The 25,392-nt window shown below is 34.7% G+C and overlaps 3 protein-coding genes and 1 pseudogene across 3 annotated transcripts; 1 reads left to right on the forward strand and 3 right to left on the reverse strand.

The window, feature by feature from the left end:
• Nucleotides 1-1,326: 1,326 nt before the first annotated feature.
• On the reverse strand, nt 1,327-9,289 carry LOC125860712 (protein FRIGIDA-like). The gene is made up of 3 exons (XM_049540721.1): nt 8,318-9,289; nt 2,475-2,650; nt 1,327-2,380 (listed from the first exon to the last, which is right to left on the reverse strand). Exons 1-3 carry the CDS (start codon nt 9,261-9,263, stop codon nt 1,529-1,531), a joined length of 1,974 nt encoding a protein of 657 aa, XP_049396678.1. The 5' UTR covers nt 9,264-9,289; the 3' UTR covers nt 1,327-1,528.
• Nucleotides 9,290-9,776: 487 nt separating this feature from the next.
• On the reverse strand, nt 9,777-12,908 carry LOC125857814 (uncharacterized; annotated as a pseudogene).
• Nucleotides 12,909-13,815: 907 nt separating this feature from the next.
• Nucleotides 13,816-17,073, reverse strand: LOC125860867 (mitochondrial protein pet191 homolog). Its single transcript, XM_049540898.1, has 3 exons — nt 16,891-17,073; nt 16,696-16,800; nt 13,816-14,141 (listed from the first exon to the last, which is right to left on the reverse strand). The coding sequence occupies exons 1-3, from the start codon at nt 16,957-16,959 to the stop codon at nt 14,100-14,102; spliced, it is 216 nt and encodes a 71-aa protein (XP_049396855.1). The 5' UTR covers nt 16,960-17,073; the 3' UTR covers nt 13,816-14,099.
• A 3,838-nt stretch (nt 17,074-20,911) lies between these two features.
• LOC125859495 (ACT domain-containing protein ACR11-like) lies at nt 20,912-24,261 on the forward strand. The gene is made up of 10 exons (XM_049539264.1): nt 20,912-21,551; nt 22,226-22,283; nt 22,379-22,501; nt 22,615-22,709; nt 22,805-22,889; nt 22,992-23,051; nt 23,368-23,423; nt 23,552-23,657; nt 23,775-23,843; nt 23,965-24,261. The coding sequence occupies exons 1-10, from the start codon at nt 21,403-21,405 to the stop codon at nt 24,025-24,027; spliced, it is 864 nt and encodes a 287-aa protein (XP_049395221.1). The 5' UTR covers nt 20,912-21,402; the 3' UTR covers nt 24,028-24,261.
• The last annotated feature ends 1,131 nt before the right edge of the window (nt 24,262-25,392 follow it).

Below are 25,392 nucleotides of genomic sequence, written 5' to 3' on the forward strand. Positions count from 1 at the left end.
CAGGGGTATATTTATCCATTTTCCCTTTATCCTTTCATTTATTAAAGTTTTATATTTAATAAGGAGATAAATTAAACTACTTCCTATGTCCAACAATAGTAGTCCACTATTGACTTTGCACACTTCTTAAGAAATTATAAATAGAAGGGTAATTGTACTATATCACCCTTTGAATATAATAAATACAAAATCTTGAAAAATGTAATTGAAAAATGATTATAATTAACGATAAGAGTAAATTAGGAACTCGGTGTTAAATTATTCATTAATTATATAAAGCAGACAAATATTGTTAGACAATTCAAAATAGTACAATGGACAACTATTGTTGGACAAAGGAAGTACTTACAAAGTTATATTTATGATTTCACAAAGAACATAGTGAAAAATATGATTTAAATTATGTTTTTGAATGTTTTTCTTAATAGGTGTACGTTGCCTCACAAATTTAGTTAATAAATTTGGAATAGAGGAAGTACATCAATTTGTTCCAATGTCACTTTTCATTACCTTACCCCTACTTCAAAAGATATAGAAAGATTGTTATCTTACCCCTACTTTGAGAGAGATAGAAAGACAATTTTTGATAAATATTTCACGCAATAAAAATACAATCAAAGCAAATATTAAGAAAATCATGAAAAAACATTTTGAATAAAAAAATTAACTTATATAAAATAGTGCAATAAAGTACAAGAGATATAGTAAGTAACAAGTACAAGTGATAGTAGATAATAACAGAATTTTGAGGACAAAAAACTACATAACAATACAACAACCTACTTATAAAGGAAAATAAGCAAGACAATACTCTACACTACACTATCTATTAACCTTCTACCCTAGTCACTATCTATTAACCTTCTACCCTAGTCAATATCTATTAACCTTCTACCCTAGTCAATGTCCAAAACTTCATATTTAAGGTCATATCCTCCGGCTCCAACGTCACTTTCTTCCACGGACATGTAAAAACTGATTTTAGCTTTAGTACTCAGAACTAACAACGTCACACTCTTAATTAAAATCCATTTCTCACATTTAACTTGCTAGAAGTTCTTATAAACCTTTTATGCCAAACAGAATACCCCTAAAATGATCAACAGAATGAGGTTCTCCAAGTAAATTATTTTACAGCAAGTACAGCATCATTCATGAAAACATTAATATCAAGCACACCCATCAACTCTTCTATTTTTCATCTAATTACTTTGCAAATGAGTCGGTCTTTAATAGGAATAACGAGTCGATGCTTTTGCCTTCTGGATTGAAGCAAATAGAGAATAAAAGGGGAAAAGGACAGAACTAGAGAAAATAAATACGAAGCAGGTTTAAGTCATTTCGTCTCGGAGAGATTTTAATTTAAGTCTTCCCAGACAAATGAAATTTTGCTAGGTAGAGTTTAGACTTCACTATCTAAGCTTCAAAAATATCCCAGAGTTTCACAGTAACTAAACATTTCAGCGCCCGCGTCTCGAGAGACTTTAGAGAAATCACTTCAAGACTGGCTATACTACAGAAAGGGAGATTAAGGTTGAAGGTAATGCCTACCCAAGGCAAAACTATCTGGTCCAGTGTACAAATAGGACAAATGATGAGCAGAGGCAGCAGGTGGAACAATATCAACTGCTCGCAAGCCACTGCTCCTGTAGAGTTCACTTGTTGCAACAGTATCACCAAACTGATAGGGGTTAGATGCAGAGCTTCGGCCAGCAACATCAGTGGGTATGGCGTTTGGCAATCCCCTAGAGCCTTCCAAGTATGGTGGTGGCCTATAAGCATCACCAGGTTTGGTGTTTGGTAACCCTGTAGAACCTGCCAAGTACGGTGGTGGCCCATAAGCATCACCAGTTTTGGTGTTTGGCAACCCTATAGAACCTGCCATGTACGATGATGACCCATAAGCATAGCTGTGGGAGGCCAGTCTGTCGTACACAGCTACATCACCATGCAGTCCATATAACTGACCAGTATGATGACTTCCTATTTGTGTGGGTGTATTATCCATTAAAGTCCTTCCATGACCTCCAGGTCCATGCAATACTGATGGGGACAAACCAAACATGTGGCCAGCAGTTCCACCTTCTAACAAGATTGTGTTGCTATCGATATGATTAACAACTCTTTCCTGTTGTAGCTGTGGATTTGGAAAATGTGATTGTTTCGCCTCTTTGTTGCTGATCATTCCAGATGACTCAGTTTCATCATTTTTTCTCTTTTGTACCATCTTCTTCTCACCTACTTCAATTTCTTTCTCCAAGCTCATTATTTGCTCATTGATTTTCCACCCCGGAAGAAGTTTTGAAAGATCAATACTATGGCGTCTTGAACATTTGATGACAGATCTAAGAGCAGCCAAGTGCTTCTTTTTTGCTTCATGCTGTACAAAAAAAAATGCACAGTTAACTTGAGGAAATCAGCAGAGAAATCAGGGCAGGAGAGCTATCAGTATTGAAATAAAATTCAATAATTACCACAGCAGCAAGTGAGCCTTGCCACTTTCCCTTCATCTTCTTCAGTGGCTCTTTAGATTCTCGTAAAAATGTTGTCACAAGTTTCTGAGAGTTAAATCTGTCCTCAATTCCAAAAGTATAGGCAATATCAACTGCCTCAATTTCCATCTTCTGATTCACCATCTCCTCTATTATTTCTGTCAGACATGCATAAGCCAGTGTTAAGCAGGCAGACAGCAACTACGACAAGGTCAACTGTAATATTTTGGGGCAGATATAAGGTATGAAAAACTACAAGATGGATCATATTAAGATATAATCACATAATAAGCTACATCTCTGAAACCACAAACAACAGAAACAAATAATCAGAAGTTGGATTGTAACTTCCAAGCAGAAGAGGGTGTAGTCCCACATAGTGAGGTCTGGGGAGAGTACGGTGCACGCAGACCCGACCTCTACCTCAAAGATAGAGCGGTTGTTCCCTCGGCTCAAAATAAAAACAGTCTAGAAAAAGAAGTAATAGAAATAACAGAAACAACGACAGTAATAAAACAACAAATAGTAGCAGAGCAATACTACAACAAAATAATACTATAATCAAACTACACGAACTCATGGAGAGGTGGGATGCATTTAATGATAACATTGGTTTCAAAGTTGGGGAAGGGAGTAAGGTTAGTTTTGGGGGGAAAAGTGGTGCGGAGGTTTGGTGCTTAAGAATGAATTCCCGGTATAGTATAGAGTCTCTTTCCAAAGGGAACTGTCCGTTCAACAAGTTAGGAGGACTCATAGGGATGGGACCTTATGGGATTTGAGATTTAGGAGGACTTTCCAAGATTGGAGGTAACCGAGTTTAAGAGATTTCTAGGTTTACTTCAAAAGCAATGTGAGCCAGTTGACAGACCCAATGCTTTGAGTTGGGGTTGGGGGATAATAAAGTGTTCACGGTTAAGTCCTTCTATGAGAAGCTTATGGTTAGGGCAGAGGATGGTTTTCCATATGTCTTGATCTGGATACCGAAGTGCTGAGGAAGGTGTGCTTTTTCACGCGGTTAGCTACTAAAGGAGTGATTTTGATGACAGAGAATCTTAGGAAAAGAAAGGTTCATTGAATGAGCTAATGTTTCCTTTGTAAAGAGACGGGTGAGGACGTGGACTATATTCTATTACAATGCAATTTAGCCATGAGGTTATAGGAGGATATCTTTAGATGGTTTGGAGTTTATTGGGCTATGCCAAGAATCGTTAAAGAGTTGATGCTCAATTGGATGAGTGGAGCTAGGAGAAGGCGGCACAAGGCTTGGAATGTTACTTCTCTTGCTTTGATGTGGGTCATTTGGAAATAGAGGAATAGGAGAGCTTTTGAAGGGGTGGAGATGAGCTTCGCTCGATTGAGTAGTAGTCTCTGATCCCTTATTTTCTTTTGGAGCACCTATGTAGTTCCTATTTGTAAAGAGGATTAGGTGTCTTTGAAGAGAATCATATTTTTATAGGTTTCTCCTCTTTTTGGTATATCACTTGTATGCGGCCAAGTGACCTTGTTATTATCAATGAAACCTTTTAATTGATTAAAAAATGAGTATGACTAACAACAACCAAGGGAGGACTCATGTAGGCCCTGGTGGGTGCTCGAGCACCCATTACTTCCAATGCGGAACCTGTGAATTTATATAAAAAATGAATAGAGCTACTCAACTAATAAAGTGAGCACCAGAGACACAGAGGCATCAGGTGCTTTGGTTGAAAAGGTATTTGATGAGTCAATTGGATCTCTTTGATAAGAGATCGAAACATGTATCCTGCATTTAAGGCTTTTCAACAATTTTTCTTTTCCTTCCCTTTTTGCTTCTCTTTTTTTCCTCACATTTATCTGATTCCTTTTCTAACTTTCTTTTTCTTTTCTTGTTTTCATTCCTACTACTAGAATCTACTCCTTCGGTGCATTTTTAATTTTCCAATATTCCAAAAATAGATTTTCACTTTTACGTATTAGTTTTAATATTTTATGAGAAAGACAATTAATTTTTTCTTGTTTTTACCCTCAACATTGATTACTTATTCCTCAAATTATTTGCAAGGACCTACATCAATACATCAATTAATTGGGCAATATTACTCATATTTAATCATCATTTCTCAAATATCGCGCAAAATCCAAAGTGGACAAGTAAAAGTGAACGGATGGAGTACCATCTTAAGCACTTAACGACTTCTGTGGTAATTTTTCCTTTTCTTTTTGTTTTCTCTTATGAATTATGAGACGAGGAAATGTAATATAGTTTACAACAACAACCCAATGTAATTCCATAGGTGGGGCCTGGGGAGGGTAGAGTTACCTTACCTACATTGAGAAGGTAGAGAGGCATAACATAGTTCAACATCATTTTTTGGAAAAAAAAACATTTCTTTATTAACTTTGTAGATAAATCAATTTATACAATTTATGTTCAATTTAATACCAATTTTGTATTGAATAGTTATACACATGGGCGATTTTACACATTAGAAATGGTGCACGACTACACGTGAACCTGCGGTCTCTCTGTAAAACTAGGTATTAATTTTCTAAAATTGGAATAATATTATTTGTTGGGACTCATGCTACAAGAAGGCTAAGTGGTGCAATTGGTTGGATGTTGAATTACTTACCTAGAGGACTACAGATCAATTCTCACTTAATGCATTTTTTCCCTTCTTTCTTTTGGTGGTGCATGCATGTTCTAAAATCCTCGATTCGCCCCTAGTTATAAAATTAGTGTAATCAATGATAACTATTTTTTATTTTTATTTTTATGACTGTGGTGTCCCGACCAACTTTCACGCACCTCAACTAATTTCACGGGATATCTGCCACCTACCACCAACAACAAGTGTTAGATAATTTTGTCCACTAAGGCTAGAACAGATAGGAAAAACCACCTAGTGTTTTTTGTCTCCGCTGGGATTGAACCTGAGCCCTCATGGTTTTTAACCACTTCATTAACTACTAGGTCACACCTTGGGTGCTCAATAATACTACTATTAATCTTTTTTCCAAAATAGGAAAACATTGAAAATAAGTGTGAACAGAATGATAAAATGACATGTAAGATTTATTATAGTTTATATTGAAATATTTTTAAGATTAGTTTAAAAGACAATTCTGCACTTATATTTGGTACTTAGTAATTGTAGTGATGTACATTATTAGTCGAATATAAGATTTAAATTTGATGGGTTATTTATTAATATAATTATTTTGTATAAAAAACGTAGGATTAAGTTGAACTCATTGATTATATATATGTTACAATACTTCATGTGCTCGGAATGTAGCGAGCACCCTATTGTAGTGGTGAACATTATTAGTCGAATATAAGATTTAAATTTGATGAGTTAAAAAACTATATTTTTTTTAGCTTACTAACTTCGTATTATATCACAACCCGTACATGGGTTGTACTAAAACTATAGAGATAGTTTCATTTGAGTATACCTGGTTACACGAAAAACATAACAACACAATGCAGTTTAGTTTAACCTTCTGCACATTATTCTCTATGCTCTCAAAACACCTAGAAAAACTCTTTTTCCAGGTTGACCACCATATAGCAACATGAATAATTCTCCATCTATCTCTGCTCTTAGCATGTACTCTTGCTTCCTCCCCACTCTTCAAAGCCTCTGAGACTTTCCTGGGCATGGTCTAGGAGATGGCTTTGAGACTTAGAAATATTCTCTATAGCTTCAGAGTGTAAGTGCGGTGTAGAAACAAATGGTTCAATGTCTCATATGTTTCCTTACAAAGAAAGAATATTGTGCATAAGGTTATCCCTCTCTTCATCACATTGTCCTAGGTCAAAGCTACTTCTTTGGCCAATTACCAGATGAAACAAGATCTTTTGTAATGTATCCTACTTTTCCAAATTTGCTTCCAAGGCCAAATTAGATTATGATTACTAGGTTGGTCTATCTCCGGTAAGCTTTGTTAACTCTGAATACCCTTTTGTTGTTACTTCTCCACCATAATTTATCTTCCCCAATCTAAAGCCCATTAAAGGTGTCCAGTGTGTTAAGGAATTCAACAACTCCCATAATTTCCTGTCATTCATCTGCCTCCTAAAGGCAAAGTTCCACCTCTGTGGTGTCCATAACTCTGGTATGGATCTTTGTTGGAACAAAGCTAGATTGAAAATATATGGGAATAAAGCTTCCAAATTACTTTTTTCATGTCATTCATCCTTCCAAAACTTGGTCTTTCTTCCATTCACCACTTTTTTCTTTGAGTTGTTCTTCACCTCATCCCACGTGTCTCTTATAGATCTCCATAAACTGACCCCATATGGATTATATTTTATTTATATAATTATTTGGTATCAAAGATGTAGGACTAAGTTGAACCCATTGATTATATATATGTTATAATACGTCATGTGCTCGGAATGTAGCGAGCACCCATTACTTTAAAATTTTGGATCCGCCACTAATAACACCAACTAATAACACCAACCACTAAATGTACTCCAACTGTCTGCTAATCTGGAAAGCAAAATAAATACAAACTAATCTCAATAGGTCTAAAAGAGGAAAAGGAGAGTAGAAGAAACAGACAAGGGACTAAAAAACCAGTGCTGTTTGAGCAGTATGATGTTTGAGTAACTAGTGAAAGTTTCCTATTGAGTAGGAGTAAGAGGAGGGAAGTTGGACTACAACTACAACGAAAAACTTTCATCATGCAAGTGGGCATATGAAGAAAGAGTCAAATATGACAAGTGGTGGGGAGATAATGCAGGTGAAGAAAAGCAGGTTGGATCTTGAAGAAGATATTTTGCGGAAGTTTTCAAGTGCCGTTAATTTCATAAAGGTAGTTAGCTGAAGGATGAAAGCAGCTCATTTTTAAAATATTAAGGATGTTTGTTGTTCATAGAGATGCATGGAGGATGTAATTTAAGTTAGGGATATACTTCAAGGATGTTATGCAGAAGTTCTTTTTAAAAAGCTTTTAGAATCCTGCAAGAATAGAAAGGATTTCTTATGTTTTTTCGCTCACTTGTACATATTTCGGCATTTTCTTAGTGCTGCAATTTCAATAGAATTAGCATTTCTCCAAAAAGAAGTTCTTCTTCAAAGGTTCTATGCATGAGATCTTAGCCAGGAAAGATAATTACAAGAATCATAGCTATATTCCTATACAAAAATATAATCATTACCATGGATTATGATTCTTTGTGTACCGTGCAAAAGAAGGATCTTAAAGAATCTGGGAAGTTGTTATCCTCAAAGACCTACGTATGGTCCAAAAGTAATAGAGGATGGGGATTCTGATGCACATGCAACTGTTTGTGAAAATTTCAGAGGTGGTATTAGGCCAGTTCCTAGGTACCACCAAAATAAAAATTGGTGTCTCAATTTGGATAAATGGGCAGGGTGGGAGCTCTTGATGTCTTTTTGGGTATGATAAGGGAAAGAAAAAAGCCTTGAATCTAATGAGATGAATAAAAAGGGAAGGACAGGTGCAAGACACCAGTAAACAAGTAGGAAGAGAAAGTTCTAAGTTCGGTAAGTATATTTTTTACAGAAGAACACACCAAGCAAGTACTGATGGTCTCCAAACTGCGAGCAGATTTGTTGTCCCCTTCAAGTATGCAAGGAGTAAAGTCCATCATAGTGTCAAAATTATTTGCATTTTTAAAGGTTATCCTAAGTTAGGAAAGTTTTATTTACAGCAATACAACCAAATCAAACCACTTGTATCAGTGATCTTGTTCAATCAGATTAGTTAAAAGACACCAACTTACTAAAAGCACGCCATCTCACATGAATAGCAAATGACAATTTATGCAAATGTAGCTTACAGACAAATTGAATTCATGAAAATAGGACCTGTAATCTTTGCCATGAAGACATTTGATCTTGTGAGGGAACCAGAAATATTCTTCTTGAACGGACTTGCCAGAAGCAAATCCCTGATATCCTCATTTCTAAATTCTCCTGGAATCCCGAAACACCCAATTAGCAATAGCAAACCCCGGGTATCCATATCATACGCCTTTCGAAAACCTCCTTCAGCAATCAACCTCTTTCTCCATGCTAAAGCTGCCTTCTCCGACTCTTCTTTCACCTCTTTCTCAAACTCAACTCCCTCGTCGATTCCCATCAACAAGAAGCAATCCAAAACCAATATAGAAGCCTTCCTTCCATTGACCACGGGTGAACCCTTAACATATGCCCTGCTCCCTTGCAAATAAAACTTCCCAACACAATCCAATACAAGCCTTGCCGGATTGCGCGAGAGTTTCAATGCCTTAGGGACTTCCTCAAGCAGTACATTTATATCTGAGAGATGCGTTATCATGTACTTCCGCAGACCACGACCGTCCGTCCTTTCACAGATGCTTTCTAGCTCTGAACGAGTAGATTTTAGCTCTAAACAAGGGGATTTCACTTCCATTTCTTCTTCTTCAGAGGGATCGAATTCCGATGATGGTTCTGGTTCTTGTTCTGGGGCTGCCGCTGCGGGAAGTGAGGATACAGATAAAGGGGTAGTACTAGTTGTATCTAGGGGTCGCATAGAGTCGATTAAAGTCCCGATGGAAACAACGTGTCGGTGTAACTCAGCAAAGCAGACCTGGAATGCGGAGAAAGCATCCGAGAGTTTGCTGAAACTGACAATTGAGTCATCATTTGTTGGTGGCTGCAGAAATTCAGACTGTTTGGTGATGTTTTGCAGAGCATTTACTGTTTCTATGAGTTGCGATTGAGCTTCGACCGCCGGCGATGGCCGTGACGGAGACGGCGCAGCGGTGGCAGCATCTGCTGGTTCAACCATAGTACAAGAAAAATGAGAAAGCTTTTTCTTGCAATTCTCTATGAATTTTTATAGTTCTTTTATTTGTGCTTTTTCGGAGTGAAAATTAATTAGGCTAACTTGACTCAATTTCGAAAATTATCTCTATATTTTAATAAAACTAAATATTTATCTCCCTGTAGTCTGTACTATGAAAAATATACATTTTAATAAAATTAAATATTTATCTCCCTGTAGTATGAAAAATATGCATTTACATCCTATGAGTATTTAAAATATAATTATTAAAAAGCAATGTGTAACAACATTTTTTTTTTGCAACTGAAGTCTAGCCAGAAAACACATAGTACTTCACAAGTTCGTTTATTAGCCTGTTCTTCAGCTTCTAGCTCTTCTGCAACCAAAAAAATAAATCCAACAGCTCAATATGCAGTTAGTAAGTAATTTTTGGGTGCTTCCCTTCCCACCTTCAACTCCAAATGAGAAAATATAGCATTTTGAGTGGTAAATCATAAAAGCAAATACAATACAAGTTTCAACGGAATGGAAAAGGAAGGTTTTATATACAAGAGAAATTATTTTTTTCCTTGTAGATTATAGACATTAATATGCTAAGCCTACACAACTGTCCAGAGTTTTTAGTAACTAATAAACACAATTCTGAGACTGCCTTAACAGACCATATAGAAGTCACTTCTAGGTTGGGTTTACGGACAAAAAAAGAAGAAAAGGGAAACTAAGGTAGACAGAAGTGACTGCCCAAGGTAAATCTATTTCAGCCGGTACAAGTTGGATGAAGGATGAGCAGACGCAGCAGATGAAACGGTATCAACTGTTCGTAAGCCACTGCTCATGTGTAATTCACTTGCTGTGACAGTATCAGCAACCTGGTAGATATCAGATGCAGAGCTCCGGCCAGCAGCATCACCGGATATGGCGTTTGGCAATCATGTAGAACCTTCCAAGTATGGTGGTGACCTATAAGCATCAGTATGCATGGTGTTTGGCAACCCCTTAGAGCCTTCCAAGTACGATGATGGCCTATAAGCATAGCTGCATGAAGCCAGACTATCATACACGGCTGCATTCCCGCGCCGACCATACAACTGACCAGTATGACTCCCTATTTGTCCTGGCGTAATATCAACTAGAGTCCCTCCATGACCTCCAGCATATGGACCTTCTTGCTGAACAACATCTGTGCCTGCTGATATACCTGCATGAATACCATCGGCACTTGCTGATATACCTGCTCCAGCTACACCCATGGCCACACCTCCCACAGTTCCTACAAGTGAGACAGCAATATTTTCATGTATTGAACCTGCAGAAGGCCCACGCAATACTGATGAGGACACAGTATAACCATGAAGGTGGCCAGTAGTTCGACCTTCTGGCAAGGTGTTATTGTTATCGACATGAGCATCAACTCTTTGCTGTCGTAGCCATGGCGGAATACATGAGCGTTTTGCTTCTCTATTTCTGAACCTTCTTGACGACTCAGTTTCATCACTTTTTCTCTTTCGTGCCATACTCTTACCTATCTGCTTATCAAATCCACCAATTTCTTTCTCCAGGGCCATTATTTTCTCATTGATTTTCCACCCAGGAAGAAGTTTTGAAGGATCAATATCGTGGCATTTCAAACATTTGATGACAGATGTCAGATCAAACAAATGTTTCCTCTTTGCTTCATTCTGTACAACATAACAAAATGCATGGTTAACTTGAGGAGAACGGGAGAGAAATCAGAGAGGGGGGGCTATCAGTGCTGGAATGAAATTGAAGAATTACCACAGCAGCAAGTGAACCTTGTGATTTTTCATTCACTTTTCTTCAATGACTCTCTGGTGTCTAGTAAAAATGATGTCAAAAGTCTCCGAGGATTAAAACTGTCCTCAATTCCAAAAGTGTAGGCAATATGAACAGCATCAACTTCCAAATTTTGCTTCACCATCCCCTCAATTATTTCTGTTACAAATTTACATAAACCAGTGTTAAGCAGGCAGATAAATTACAGCAACTACGCGACAAGGTCAGATGCAACACTTGGGATAAAGAAAAGGTATGAAAAAATGCAAAATGGATCATATTAAGAGATAGATTACATAATAAGGCTTCATCTCTGAAACAACGAACAATGAAAACAAACATTGAAAGGCAGATTGTAAGTTTGTAACTTCCAAGCAGATGCAAGGTTGAAAAGGGTCCTTGAATTGAACTTAAAAGATTACCTAAATTGAAAAGTTACCCCAATGTTGACTGCTTGTTCCTGTCCATATCATTTTCTATTTTAATCATTCAAAAAGCTTAGTTCATTTTTCTCTCCAATAACGATACTGAGAGTTCCCCAAATACTTCATTTTTTTGTCATTCAAATTCAGACATTGAATATACCTCCATTCTGTATTTGTGTCACCGAGTCTCAAGTAATATTAGCATGATCCTCCACCATGGCTAGATTAACAATTTTTAACACCACCAGATTGTGATTTGGCGTATAAACCAGTCATGTTCACATAAAAGCACTTATTCACACTAATAAACAACTACTAGTGTTATTCAAACTGTATACAAACTTCTTTTACGTGTTTAGATCAGAAAAAAGTGAGGTCATACTTTTAAATTCATTGAAATTAGCTCAATTGGTTGAGTGGCTTCTAATACATATCAAGAAACAAAAATGAAGCGAATGAAGGAACAACAAGAAACTGTGTACAAACTTTGGAATTAGCTAAATTGGTTGAGTAGCTTCTAAGACTTGCCATGGAATGCATCCGAACCACAAAAAAATGAGCATTAGATCATCCAGGATCACAAACTTTATAAGCATGATCCATCTGGTCAACTAGCAACAGTTCAATATAGTACTACTATCGAGTCACCGCAAGATTAGAAAGGGACATCCCTTTTGTTTTTCTGCTTGCTCGCTTGTACATATTTCATAATTTCAGCACTTCCTTAATGCTGCAATTTCATTACAACTATACCATTTCTCAACCAAGAAAAAATTTCTATGTAAAAAGTTCTATGCATGAGATCTTAGACAGGAAAGATATGATTATAAGCGTGACAGCTATGTTCTTATACAAAAATTTAAAATCATGATTCATTGTGGGACAACAGTAGGAGGACCATAGAATATCTGGGAAGCTGTAGTCCTCAAAGACCTAAGGTATGGTCCAAAAGTACTAGCAGATGGGAATTCTGATGCTCAGACAACTATTTGTGAAAATATAAGAGGTGTTATTAGGCCATTTACTCGGTGCTACCAAATAAAATAAAATAAAAATTGTCGTTTCAGGTTGGATAAATGAAAAGGGTGGGAGCTCTTAGTGTGTCCCAAGCATGATGAAGTACTCCCTCCTCACAATTTATGAGGCACAGTTGAATTTCGAAAGACAATTCCCAAGATGGTTCTGGCTTTGAGAGTGGTTCTGTGGCTGGGTTAGTGTCTGGCTTTGGGAATGGTTCTGTGGCTGGGGACACCGCGGCTGGCGGTAAAAGAGTACTGATATTAGTCGCAAGTCCGGGTATCACAGAGTGAATTATGGACCGAATGGAATTGATATGTTGGTTTAACTCAGTGAAGCAGCATTGCAAGGCTAAGAGGGAGTCGGAGAGTTTGCGGAGATTGGCAGTTGAAGTTGCGGCATTATCTGCCATCATCGACGAAGGCGTAATGGACTTTCCGGTACCGAACAGTTGATCCACGGACGCTTATTCCGGCAATCCTGGCTCCTCCATCGTCACTGTTTTTGTGTCGTATGGGAAGTTGAATGGTTCTTTTCTGAGCGCAATGAAAACTGCTAATGAACCCCAAAACTACAGTGTCATTCGGTTTTCTTTCTAAGAGAGTTAAAATTTTCATTTTGATACTCCTTCCTTCCGTCCACTTTTAATTGTCATAATTTCCAATATATTTTTTCATCATATTGATATTGCAAAAAATTGCAATGTATAGTATTTTTCGTATAATTTTTGAATATCTAATTTTTTTTATTTAAAATATCAAATTAATGTAATCTAATTTAACTTTGAAAATTAATCAATTTAATTTTTGAAAAACGTAACATAACAAACAAAAGTGGACAGAGTGAGTAGTAACTTTCATTTTAGCAAAATAAATAATTATATATAGTTAAAATTATATTACAGTACTATAAGATATAAATTGAGAACTGAAAGTATATAAGCATGTAAGAAAATATGGTAAACATTTGTTTGACATTGGGTACTTTTGTGTATTTTAATGGTCATATTTGGGTTTAAATATACCCATTAAATGGCTCTTCCAGTGAAGTTACTTTGTCTTCTTTTTTTGCCCCTTCTAAATTTATATATGTGGGTTAAAGATAAGCTTTCAAACAAATCATGTAAGTCCCTGTCTGGACAAACCAAATTCGTTCTACCTTGCTCACAAGTCACATACAAGCGGGGGAAAACTTGAAAAAGAAAAGGGAAAAAATAAATTCAAAGAGGGTCATTTTATTGAATTGAGGACAAATTATCCCACCAAGAACTATGCTAAAAAAATAGATAAACAAATTGTCTCTCCAGCATGGCACATCAGTGAAAGAAAAACAAATTAATCATTCATGATGAAAAGTGAGAACTAAACCCTCCTCCACAATTTCACATCCAATATCAACGCTATTCAAAATTAAGAAGGGACCGAAGCACCAGGTACAACGTTTGTCAAGTAAAATGTGTATCCAAGAAACTTGTATATGTGCGACACTGTTGCTGAGAAAATTGTAGATTGCAATTTGTACAGAACACTGCAAGTTAACACATGCAGTCCAGTCAGGAAAATATCGTACTTCCCATTTGTGGAATTTGCGCCAGTCCTACCAATTAATAGCCTTTATTTCCACGAATTCGAGCTCTCATGTCCAGCTGAAAGAGAGAACAGTTGGTCAGAGGGAGTGTTGATAGGATGAAGATGCATGTCAATATCACAGTGCAAAAAGGGCATGTTGGATCAGGCTGACAAGAAGCATGTAATCTTATTTAAGCTTTTATGGGATCCAACCATGCACAAGTAACTGTGGTTCACATGTATTATTAACTTAAACAATCACGTGTCATATCAGATCCTCCATCATAATAAAGCTCTATTTAGTTTTCCTTTTGATAAGTCAATACAAGAATGTTATATCAACAAAATCCAGTATTAACTAACAAGAAGAATCTAGAATTCGTCGCTATCTGACACCCTTCCTCAACAGCGACACAATGCCTTATAGTTTAGACAACTAAACAAATCCATGAGATACCACCAAGGCCAAGAAAAACAATTATAGCATTCACGTCCACAACACCAAAATCAGAATTCATAAATTAATCCACAATGATCTCTCTCTCTTGCAAACAGCGCAAAGCAGTACAATTCTAACAGTAAATAACAACATGAACAGTGAAATCCCACAAGTGGGGTCTAGGGAGGGTAGAGTGTACGCAAACCTTACCCCTACCTCATGGAGATAGAGAGGTTGTTTCCGGAGGACACTTCACACGGCAAAAATGAAGTAAAAATTGCCAGCATAACAAACATCAGCATATCTGCAGTTAGATTTGAAACTTCACATAAGTGATCTATTTAATTTGATACGTACATAATGACTTATTCTCATCTGATATGTTGGTTGTCCAATACCTAATCACCAGTTTGTGCAAAAAAGTGTAGGGATGGTTATAGGCACCACTTTAAAAGTGATTATCACTAAAAGATCACGAGAAAATGGCAAGGATAGCAGAAGACCTTGTATTCAGCTCAAAGCTTAAAGACACATACAACACAGCTGTTGAGATTGATGTAACATCATTGACATCCTGAATCTGATGGAATTAGGTTCAAGAATGAACTGAAATGAGGAACATGAAATCATTTCCAGAATTCAAGTTCAGACTAAATCAAGCCACATACGCTGGAATTTACCAGTTACTATTCTTTCCGTCTGAAAATTTTTACATCAAGGATCTATAGAAGGCTATAGGTTACTGAGATAATCCTTTAATTTGTTATTCACTGGCCATGCTCCCTACTTCTTAAACCAATGTGTTCAGGGACCGTGATTTGTACATTTTATCTGGTTAATAATTTCCCCTATCAAATCACTACTTGCATATGCTGAAAGCATTGAGCCTGAAAGATCCAAGTACATTCAAGCTCCAACTCTTTGGTTTTCCAAGCAAACATTTTTTAAGTGATAGTAAGTAGTTTAAATTGGCCTAATCCACCCACCGCCCACAAACACACAAATAAGGAAAATATGGGACAAAGGATTGTCTTACAAACCTATCAGTATAGCTATTATCATCTTCCACACAAAATTATATTTAGAGAACAAATTCTGCATTCAGTTTTACAATTATCATGTGATTGAAAAGACTAACAATAAAATCTTGTTACTTGATATTTTACAAAATGATCACCCAGGAAGACAATGTCAAAGTGGTTTCGACCAACTTACAGGAACATAGGAATACCATCAAGGTGCCACTTGGAAGCACTTCCCATAAGAGTACCCCCAGAAGGTGTGCTCAGATAAATTCTTGGATCTCTCCAATCATGGAACTTTCAGAAGCAAAATCTTTTGAGGGAAAATCAACAAACTAACTAGCTATTCCTATCAATCATAACAAAGTGGGACACTCCTGTCTACCTCAAAGGATGCACTATCCATATCCAAGTCAAACATCACAAATATTCCTTCCATTTCAAATTGAACCTCATGATTTTCACTTTGAGCTACACAACAATGACGTCCACTCTCTTGAAACAGAATGTTTCTCCTCACTTTGTGTTCCTATTTATGTGTCCTACTTCCCATCTTGGCTCATCCCAAAATGATGCCTAATTTGTGCCAAAGGAAAAGGTTTTCCATACACTTCTCAATATTTCTCTATTTATCATTTGCAAAAACGTGTTTCACTTACTGCCACGCCACCAAAGATCATGGTTATGATACAAGGATTATGTGCAAAAATCCTGTTGTTTTATATACCGGAAAAGCTAGGCAACGGGTGAAATCTGACCAGAAGGGTTAAATTTTTCAAAAGACCTAGCAGGAGGGGTGGAGTAATTGATGGCAGGGATCTATTTGTTAAAATACTTCCAATAATCATCAATTGATCATAATCAATCATGCTTCAATCCCATACTAATTGTAGTTGGCTATATGAATCCTCTCTAGACACTTCTTTATATTTTCCCCCCAATAATACACGATATTTCCAGCCGCGCCTCGTAACTTTGCACAAGAATAACCATTTCCAAATATCAAACTAGAGAAAGTAATTACATTAAGCAATGAGCAGATGACTAACTCTCCACAAATTTAATAGTGCAGAAGCAAGAAAGCTATACAAGACTAGTTCATCGGACCACTCGAATACATGAAGAGCAGTTAAAGATATAAAACATATTGCAAATTTTGATAAAGTATACCTGTCCTCTCTTGCAATTGAAGTAGGTTTCCCTTAGTCCTACACATTCACTAGGAATACATGGACTCTTTTCTTTCGCGCATTCCCTGAAACTCTTCTTCTCAACCTAGAAAATCAAACCACATGGCTCTTTCGATTTCAACAACTACACAAATTAAGTAAATAATCAACGAGAAAAGTATTAAAAAATGGATACCTTAACGCAATCGGATTCGCTAAGACACTTGACCAACTCCACAGCAAGGCCCTTACAGGACTTCGCCATTTTCTACTACTCTCTTCTTTCTTCTTCAAAAACCCCTTCTCCTCCGCTCTTTTGGATGTTTCCAGTCAACAAAGGGCCGGGCCGCCAGACTGTGAAATTTTCTAATTGGGCCGTATATAGTGTACCTGGGCTTTAGTAGGTAAACGAGGAGATTATTCGGCAGTTTGGGCACTTTTTTTGGTCCCCTTGTTAATGTTTAGCGTTCATTTGAGATGCATGTAAGATGAGCTAACGTCTCGTTATAAAAAAAATTTAAAAAATAAAATGTGAATTTGAATAAAGAATTGATCTGAAATTTTCAAAATTAATTCCTTTTCTAAGAAAAATATAAAATATAAATTATACTTATAAATTCTAAAAACTATAAAAAGTATTCAATTATATCAAACAAACATACTTGTTAATGATCTCAAATTATGTTTTTATCATTATCACAAATCATAATCTTGTAAACAGATAATTTTGATGTCAAATTATTATTTTATAATAATTTAAATAATGTATTATCTTAAAATTATAACACAAGCTTTTAATAAGAAAAACGCTAATAACACAAATATTAGCTATTATAATTCGTTAAATTATAATTAATTATAAAAAATCACCAGTGCAATAAATAAATAAATAATAACAATGGTAAAAGAGTAGAAACGTCATAATTCAGGGTTTTAAAAAGCGGGGGTGTGAGGTGAGACGTTTTGTACAGTACGGGGCGGGATGTAAGCCCCGAGACACGAGGGGTAAGTCCCATAGATCTACGGGGTGTAATCTCATGTATTTTTAATTTTATAGTTTTATTACTAATAAAATAAGCAAAGTAAACCTTTCAATTATTTTACAAATAATCTTTTTATAAATAACCTATAAAATATGGAAATTATATTATGATTTTATTTGAGATAAGTACTAATAATCAATAATGAAGAAAAAAGTATTATAATTACTATTTGAGAAATATCATTACACCAATAATAAAAATATGGTTTAAAGCAAAAAAAAGTTCAAAAAAATAAATTAAAAATGCCCGAGTGTACGTTTTTACGCCCAGGACTTACGTTTTTATGCTCGGGACTTACGCCTTAAATTTTAGGACTTACGCCTTATGGATCTACGTCTTAATTTACTCCCGAAACGTTTTTGATACACCCCGCCCGAAGATTCATCCAAAAAACGTTTTTGAAAACATTGCGTCATATATTAGCAAATATTCACAAATCTAGATTAAAAAAAAATACAAATAAATATTATTCAATGTAGGACGGAAGAGACCTTATATATTGACAAGTATTTACAAAGTTGAAGAAAAAAATTATGGAGATCAAGAAAAAAAATCTAAAGTAAATTCACACAAAAACAAGTAAAATTACAAATAGGAAATCGACGGATACATACTCATGGAATACGAATGATACATTATTTAATAGGAGGAATGTATTCAAGAGAGAGTAGTGATGTATTCGAGAGAGAATTTTTGTAATTTTTTTAAATGATAGAAAATTTTAAAAATTATGGTAAAATAAGATGTGTTCCTAAAAATTAACTACAATAACATTTAAATTTTAAGAAACTAACGGTAGAAAAAGAAATCGAGTTTGAAATGGTGGAAATGAAACTCCAAGAAAACTTCCTGATTTGAGGAGATTGTTTAAACTTCATGAATTCATGAATTGTTTCTGTAATTTGAATTACACATTTAAACTTTAGGTATTTTATTTTTTTAATTATTCAATGTATTTTTTTTTATAACAAATGTGAATATCGCCATAACCAACAAGCACAAATAACAAATACACCTAAAAGAGCACATAATCTCATAACCACCTTCTAGGAAAAGTGCTATGAGAAAAAATATGCCTAAAAAATAAAACTAGTTATATATAAGCCTATGAACCAAACTGTTATAACTACGAGCTTCCTACTAACTTTAAAAGATCTCGTCTTAATTTGTAATGCATCTGTTTTAATTTGTACACTCATGTGCTTGAAAGTATTCTAATTCATAGCCTTCCAAGTGTAATAAACAATTATTCCTCTGGTGACTACTATAATCTCCTCTCTTTTTTTAATGTCATGTCCTTCTAGTTTGCTTCAGAACAACTATCACTCCACTTGTTTAAAGTTGTATTCTCAACCAATTAGATAGATTAATTATCAACTGTTTGATCCAAACACTAGTGATGTTTCGGTAGCCTTCACAACCGCTTATTGATTATCGTATTTTTGAGTGAATAAATCAAGAATTGTTCCATTAAATTGGTAAAAATATATACCACGTCTCTTTTTTATTTATTTTTTGAAAGTAAGATATTCATGATTCATTTTAAAGATATTTTCTTTTTAGTTATAATTTATGATATTTTTATCAATAATTTAAATATCTTTACGTAAAATAAGACGGCAGAGCATATGTTTCTAGGATATTTTAGCACGCGCTCTTTCAACATTCAATCACATGCGAGACAAGAAGCACCCAGAAAAAGAAAAGAGAGAATATAATTGAAAATGCGACACGTCATAGGAGAAGATAATGAAGGCCCCATGTATGCTAGCCAATAGTGTCACTATCATTAGTTTAGGAGGTAATTTAACACTAGCTCATAAATGTATATTTTGGAAATTATTTTATTACATAACTAAAATTAAATAATTAATATTATATTACTATCTGTATTATTTTTACTATTTTCCTTATCAATATGTTTTACTTTTGTAGTCGTAAAAACTTTTCTTTTAAGTTGAGAGTCTACTGAAAATGTAAGATAAAATTGTGTATAATAAATTTTTGTGATTGGTCCCTTATCTGGATTTTATGTATAGCAAAAAATTTAGTACATTAGATTTTCTCTTTAAAATCTATTGAAAATAATATTTTATCTCATCTCAAACATGATTAATGTACGTGGCTATGTGCTAAAACTCCCATGCGGTTCAAGCCTCGCTTGTAAAATCACATTAGACATGTTATTATATTTTTATCGAGATAATATCTCAGATGGTCACTCAACTTTGCATACTTCACTTAGAAAGTCACTCAACTTTGAGTTGTTCACTTAGAAAGTCACTCAACTTTATTTATAACTCAAAAATCACTCAACTATGGCTATTTCACTTAGAAAGTCACTCAACTATGGCTATTTCACTTAGAAAGTCACTCAACTATTATTGTTTCATTTAGAAAGTCGCTTAACTATTGATATTTCATTCGTAAAGTCACCCAACAATTTAAATAGTTTATTCATTAAATTTTGTTGAAATCTAGTTTTTGTTTTAAATTATTTTTTAAGAAATAATAAGACATTTATTTTAATTATCCTATTGACCTTCTTCAGTTATTTAATTAGAATTTTTTTGAAAAACAAACAGTAGCATTTTTTAGCATAATTAATTCCAGTAAAACAATTACTAAAACAGAAAAATATTTTTTTCTCTCAATTGCTACTGTACGTTTAAAATAGCAATCTCCATTATTTCTTAATAAATTAATAACAATGCTACTGTAGGTTTTAATTTTAATTTGTCAATTGCAACTGTACGTTTAAAATATATATCTTTTACTAAATTAAAAGGAATAATCAAAAAGATGCTCAGCGATTTTTTATTATTTTTTTAAAAACATAGTTTTTAAAAAATTATATTTCAACAAAATTCAAAAAAATAATTCAAATGAGGATATTTTTATTTTTTAAAATTAGTTTAAAATAAAATTGTATTTCAACAAAATTTAATGAAGAAAACATTTAAATTAGTTGGATGACTTTTTAAGGAAAATATCATTAGTTAAATGACTTTTTAAGTGATATTATCAATAGTTGAATGACTTTTGAATGATAAAACAAAGTTGAGTGACTTTCTAAGTAGACTACTCAAAGTTGAGTGATCATTTGAGATATTAAAATTAGCCGTTATAATTATGAGCAGTCAAATATGTAACTTAAGAGATTTTTCAAATAAAATAATATGTGAGGAGGTAATTTTTTATTTTAGTTTTAATAAAAAAGAATAAGTAAAAAGATGAGGAGGTAGCTTTGAGGATCATTCATATCTTGCCCATTGGTTCTTTGGCTTGTCTCTCTCAATACAATCACAGCTTCACAACACTGCAAAAAAAGTGAGAAAGGATCAGATAAAATTGAAGTAAATTTCTAAGGCTCAGCTTTCATCAACAAAGACAAACAAGGCCCATAATTTTATACCTTTTCTAGCATATTATAAAGAGGACACCTTCCATTATAATGGCGGATACTACTAGAAGAACAATCAACACTATTGCTTCTTCTTCTTCTCTTAAAATTTGCTTCTATTCTTATCTTTCCATTTCCGTGATTCTTTTTGGTTACTTCCTCTAGTAGTATACTATTTCACGAAGAAACCCAGAGTGAAATAGACGCAACTTTTTTCCTTTTATAGAGCTTTTGTTCAATTTTTCAATATTCTTGGACTGATATGGCTGTGGCTATGGCCTCTTGTGGGAGCATTTCTGGGGTTTATGCTAATTTAAAAGCAATTGAGAAAATACCCATTTCAAGTTCAGTTCTCTTCAGGGGTTCTTTTGGTTTGGATCCTGTACAGAGAATATGCCTTGTTCCCAAGAGGTAAGTTCCTGCCTCAGCAGCTTCTACTTCTTATCTGTTTCTATCTTGAATTTGGCTGATTAGTTGCAGACCCAACACAGAAATTATCCATCTTCCCCAAGTTAATTGAAAAAAAAAATCAGGAATTTTATTAGCTCAGTTGGTTGACTACCTGAAAAATCGGATTTTTTTTCTCTTTTTTTGAGTTTTTTGGGTGCATTCCTGATACTGGTTGATGTTAATTCTCTGTATCCCTAGCCAGAATTATTAAAAGCAGATGCTGTAATGGTTAGACAGAAATTAAAAATTAATTCCGAGCCCGCAGATTGTATAGTGTGTCCTTAAGAAATTTAATCGGGTTAATTTGAAGGCTATCTGTTATGAGTCTTCATTTCAGAATCTTGTTTTCTCTTTCTAGCAGCATTGAAATTTTTATCTAGGTTCTTGTGGCTGATCTCTAAAAACAGGTAGTGAAATAAAATTCCAAATCTAATAAAGAACTGTTGATTAAAATCGCCATGCAAGGGGAATAATCATGGACTGGCTGAGTTTTTTAGCAGTGGAAAGTTTGCAAAATGATAATGACTGGAGCATCATCCCACTTTCTTAAAGTTCATAAAGTTACTTTATTCTGGAATTTAAGTACTTTTGGTTGCTTCGCCCGGGAATATAATCTACATGTTGTGCTCTTTCAGATTAGCTTTTTCTGAGAGTACAATTATTCCAAAAGCATCCTCAACTGCAGCTGTTGAGGTATCTAATGCATACCTTAATTCATTGAAACAACTTTTTCCCCTTGTTTTTGTTTACTAAATATTTTGTTTTTGATTCATGGGACTGGGAATCAGGATGGAAGTTCCCAAGATACTGCTGTCCCGATGCCCAAAGTCATAATAGATTTGGATTCGGATCCAGAAGCAACTGTAGTGGAGGTTACCTTTGGTGATCGCCTTGGGGCTCTTCTTGACACAGTAGGATCCATCTCCTATTGATTCAAGTCAATGCTATTGCTGGAAATTCTAGAGTCGATTAGGCAGAACATCTTTCTCTAGTACTGCCTAACTTTTACTGAATGTGTTTACAGATGAGTGCACTAAAAAATCTTGGACTGAATGTTGTCAAGGCTAATGTCTATCTAGATTCATCAGGGAAGCACAATAAATTATGCATCACACATGCGTAAGTCATGTCGGATTCCTTTATGCTCTTATGTCATTTCTTGATCTAATTATATCTGGAAATTCTGATTGTTCTGTTATCGGGGATTTTTTCAGTTCTACAGGTAGAAAGGTCGAGGATCCAGAGCTGCTAGAAGCAATTCGATTGACAATTATCAACAATTTGATGGAGTTTCATCCGGTAGCACTGCAATTTCAGCCATCACACACTGGATACTTGTTAAGAGTACCTCTGTGGTGTCTTTTATGGCTGCTTCTTCTTACTGCATAATTTCTGGTGCAGGAATCTAGCTCTCAGTTAGCTATGGGTGAAGCCTTTGGTGCTTTTCAACCAAGTCAAAAGGTTGTAAATCCTTTGTTCTTCTTTTCCATAATTTTCCATGTGCGGCCATGCTAAACAATCTGCCTGTTCTTTTTGTATTTTATTTGGAACTGCTTGCGTTTACGTCTCATAATCCTTTGATCCCTTCAAGAATTACTTTATAAAACTAGTGATGCATCTTGAGCAGATTCTACTTAGTCTTGCATAGTGCTTGCTCAATAATTGAGAATACTACCTCTACCTAATGCACATGATTGATGCAGAAACATCAGTAATTAAATATTTTTAGTCTAATGTTAACCATTTATGTTGTGTTGTTTATTGTGCCAACTTTCAGCTTGATGTGGACATAGCAACTCATATCCATGTCTATGATGATGGTCCTGAACGAAGGTCCGTTTTAATAATACCGTCATATTTGTTACTCTCAGACTAATGTTGATAAAACAAGTAGCTTGGCCATAAGATGCCATTACGTGCCTATCTTGAAAGACGGATAGTAAAACATTGCTGTTTTGCAGCTTACTGTGTGTAGAGGCAGCAGATCGACCTGGATTAATAGTTGATCTCGTCAAGATCATTACTGAAATAAACATTGATGTTATATCAGGAGAATTTGACACCGAGGTCAGACTCTTACAGGGTTGTTTAATCAATTCATGCTTGAAGGACGAAGCTAGCTATACTCCTTCTGATGATTATGAATTAGTGGCAGTGTAGATTAATACATCGATTCTATTACAGGGACTGCTAGCTAAGGCAAAATTTCATGTAAGTTACAAGAACAAAGCTCTCATCAAGCCCCTTCAACAGGTTCGCAATGTTGTTGTGTGAAAGCAATTTCAATTATTGTCATTGTCATATTTACCTATTTGTCTTAGTTACATCTAGCTTGATGAAAATCATTGACAGATTTCAATCTGTAACCTTTCAGGTTCTTGCAAACAGCTTGCGCTATTACTTGAGGAGACCATCAACAGAAGAGTCGAGCTTCTAATACATTGCAGCATGAGAGATGAGACAATCAGTTGGTTTAACCATGCACTTTTTAACTGTCACAACAAAACGCGTGTTGAAACATGCATGAAAAAATCTAGAAAAAAAAATATAATTTCATTACTGCTCTAACCTTGTAAAATGCTACCATCTATACGATCATCGTCTTTGAATAAACATTTCCAAAGTGGTAAGAGCCATTTATATACAACTCAGTATCAGTTAAGGCTTATGAGTTATCACTGCCCTGAAATATGAGTTTTCAGCTTTATTTGAATCACTGAAATGGAGGGAACTTACTGAGGGTTAAATAAGTACTCCTATGTTCTATTGCTTTGTGAAAGACCAAATAAATAAGGGTATCTAAAATAATAATGTTGAACGTATATTTTAATAATGTAATAAGATAATAGTAAAAACTTAAAAGTTAAATCGATCAAATATAAGTTATTAAATATGCTCTTATTATTTTAAAATTCTAAATTCACCTCTGCTTGCGGAGATAAGTTAAATGATTGAGTGGCAAATGAATTTTTGGTTTTCGAAATTCTTCAACTGAGAAAAGATAAGGAGTGCAAGTTGGAGTGATTGGACCACTATTTTATTCCAAAAGGACAGATAGTAGCCCTCATAATTAAAGCAAAATTGGATATTCCAAAATCTCTTTAATTTTTTGTTTTATTTTTGTTGAATATTTCTATCCAAAAGGGTTTAGTTCAGGGATAAAAAACTTAAAAGTATACAAAAATAAGTACCTTAATTACTATTATATAGCAATAATTTTTTTTCTTCTATATAGCAATAGTTTTTTTTAAAAAATAGTATTTAATATATAATAATAAAAAACGGGTAGATATAGTTCGCCACGATTTATTCAGAGGAACTAATTACTCCCTCCGTCCCATTTTATGTGAGGTACTTTGATTCGACATGGAGTTTGAGAAAGAAAGGAAGACTTTTAAAACTTGTGGTCCAAAATGAATGATAGAAATTTATGTGGCTGTAAATCATTTCATTAAGGGTAAAATAGACATTTTATAGTCAAATTGTTACTTAATATAGAAATGTGTCATTCTTTTTGGGACTGATTAAAAAGGAAAGTAAGTCACATAAATTGGGACAGAGTGAGTAATTGATAATGTGTTCCAACTGCCCAATATTCAATTATTTTCCTAGTTAATCAGTACGTTTCTCATTATTTAATAATCACCATTTATCATCAGCATCTTTTTATCTTCTTCTTATTTTTGGCTAATTTTTGAAATTTTCAGTTGTCTAGAATAGTTTGGTCAACTTATAATTAGTTTCACTGTTAGTGGAGATTTTTTTTTTACCATATGTAGCTATCACGATAAGTTTCAATAGT

This window comes from Solanum stenotomum, chromosome 3 (genome assembly GCF_019186545.1).
Source record: "Solanum stenotomum isolate F172 chromosome 3, ASM1918654v1, whole genome shotgun sequence".
Taxonomy (NCBI): domain Eukaryota; kingdom Viridiplantae; phylum Streptophyta; class Magnoliopsida; order Solanales; family Solanaceae; genus Solanum; species Solanum stenotomum.

Excerpts from the sequence above, each read along its gene's own strand:
- LOC125859495 (XM_049539264.1), top strand. The coding sequence starts at position 21,403 with ATGGCTGTGGCTATGGCCTCTTGTGGGAGCATTTCTGGGGTTTATGCT. Across the intron at positions 21,552-22,225 it reads ATATGCCTTGTTCCCAAGAG|ATTAGCTTTTTCTGAGAGTA; the intron begins GTAAGTTCCTGC and ends GTGCTCTTTCAG. Across the intron at positions 23,658-23,774 it reads CAGGAGAATTTGACACCGAG|GGACTGCTAGCTAAGGCAAA; the intron begins GTCAGACTCTTA and ends ATTCTATTACAG.
- LOC125860712 (XM_049540721.1), bottom strand. The coding sequence starts at position 9,263 with ATGGTTGAACCAGCAGATGCTGCCACCGCTGCGCCGTCTCCGTCACGG. Across the intron at positions 2,651-8,317 it reads CTTCATGGCAAAGATTACAG|AAATAATAGAGGAGATGGTG; the intron begins GTCCTATTTTCA and ends CATGTCTGACAG. Across the intron at positions 2,381-2,474 it reads AAGGCTCACTTGCTGCTGTG|CATGAAGCAAAAAAGAAGCA; the intron begins GTAATTATTGAA and ends TTTTTTGTACAG.
- LOC125860867 (XM_049540898.1), bottom strand. The coding sequence starts at position 16,959 with ATGGCGAAGTCCTGTAAGGGCCTTGCTGTGGAGTTGGTCAAGTGTCTT. Across the intron at positions 16,801-16,890 it reads GCGAATCCGATTGCGTTAAG|GTTGAGAAGAAGAGTTTCAG; the intron begins GTATCCATTTTT and ends TTGATTTTCTAG. Across the intron at positions 14,142-16,695 it reads TCAATTGCAAGAGAGGACAG|CTGGACATGAGAGCTCGAAT; the intron begins GTATACTTTATC and ends TCTCTCTTTCAG.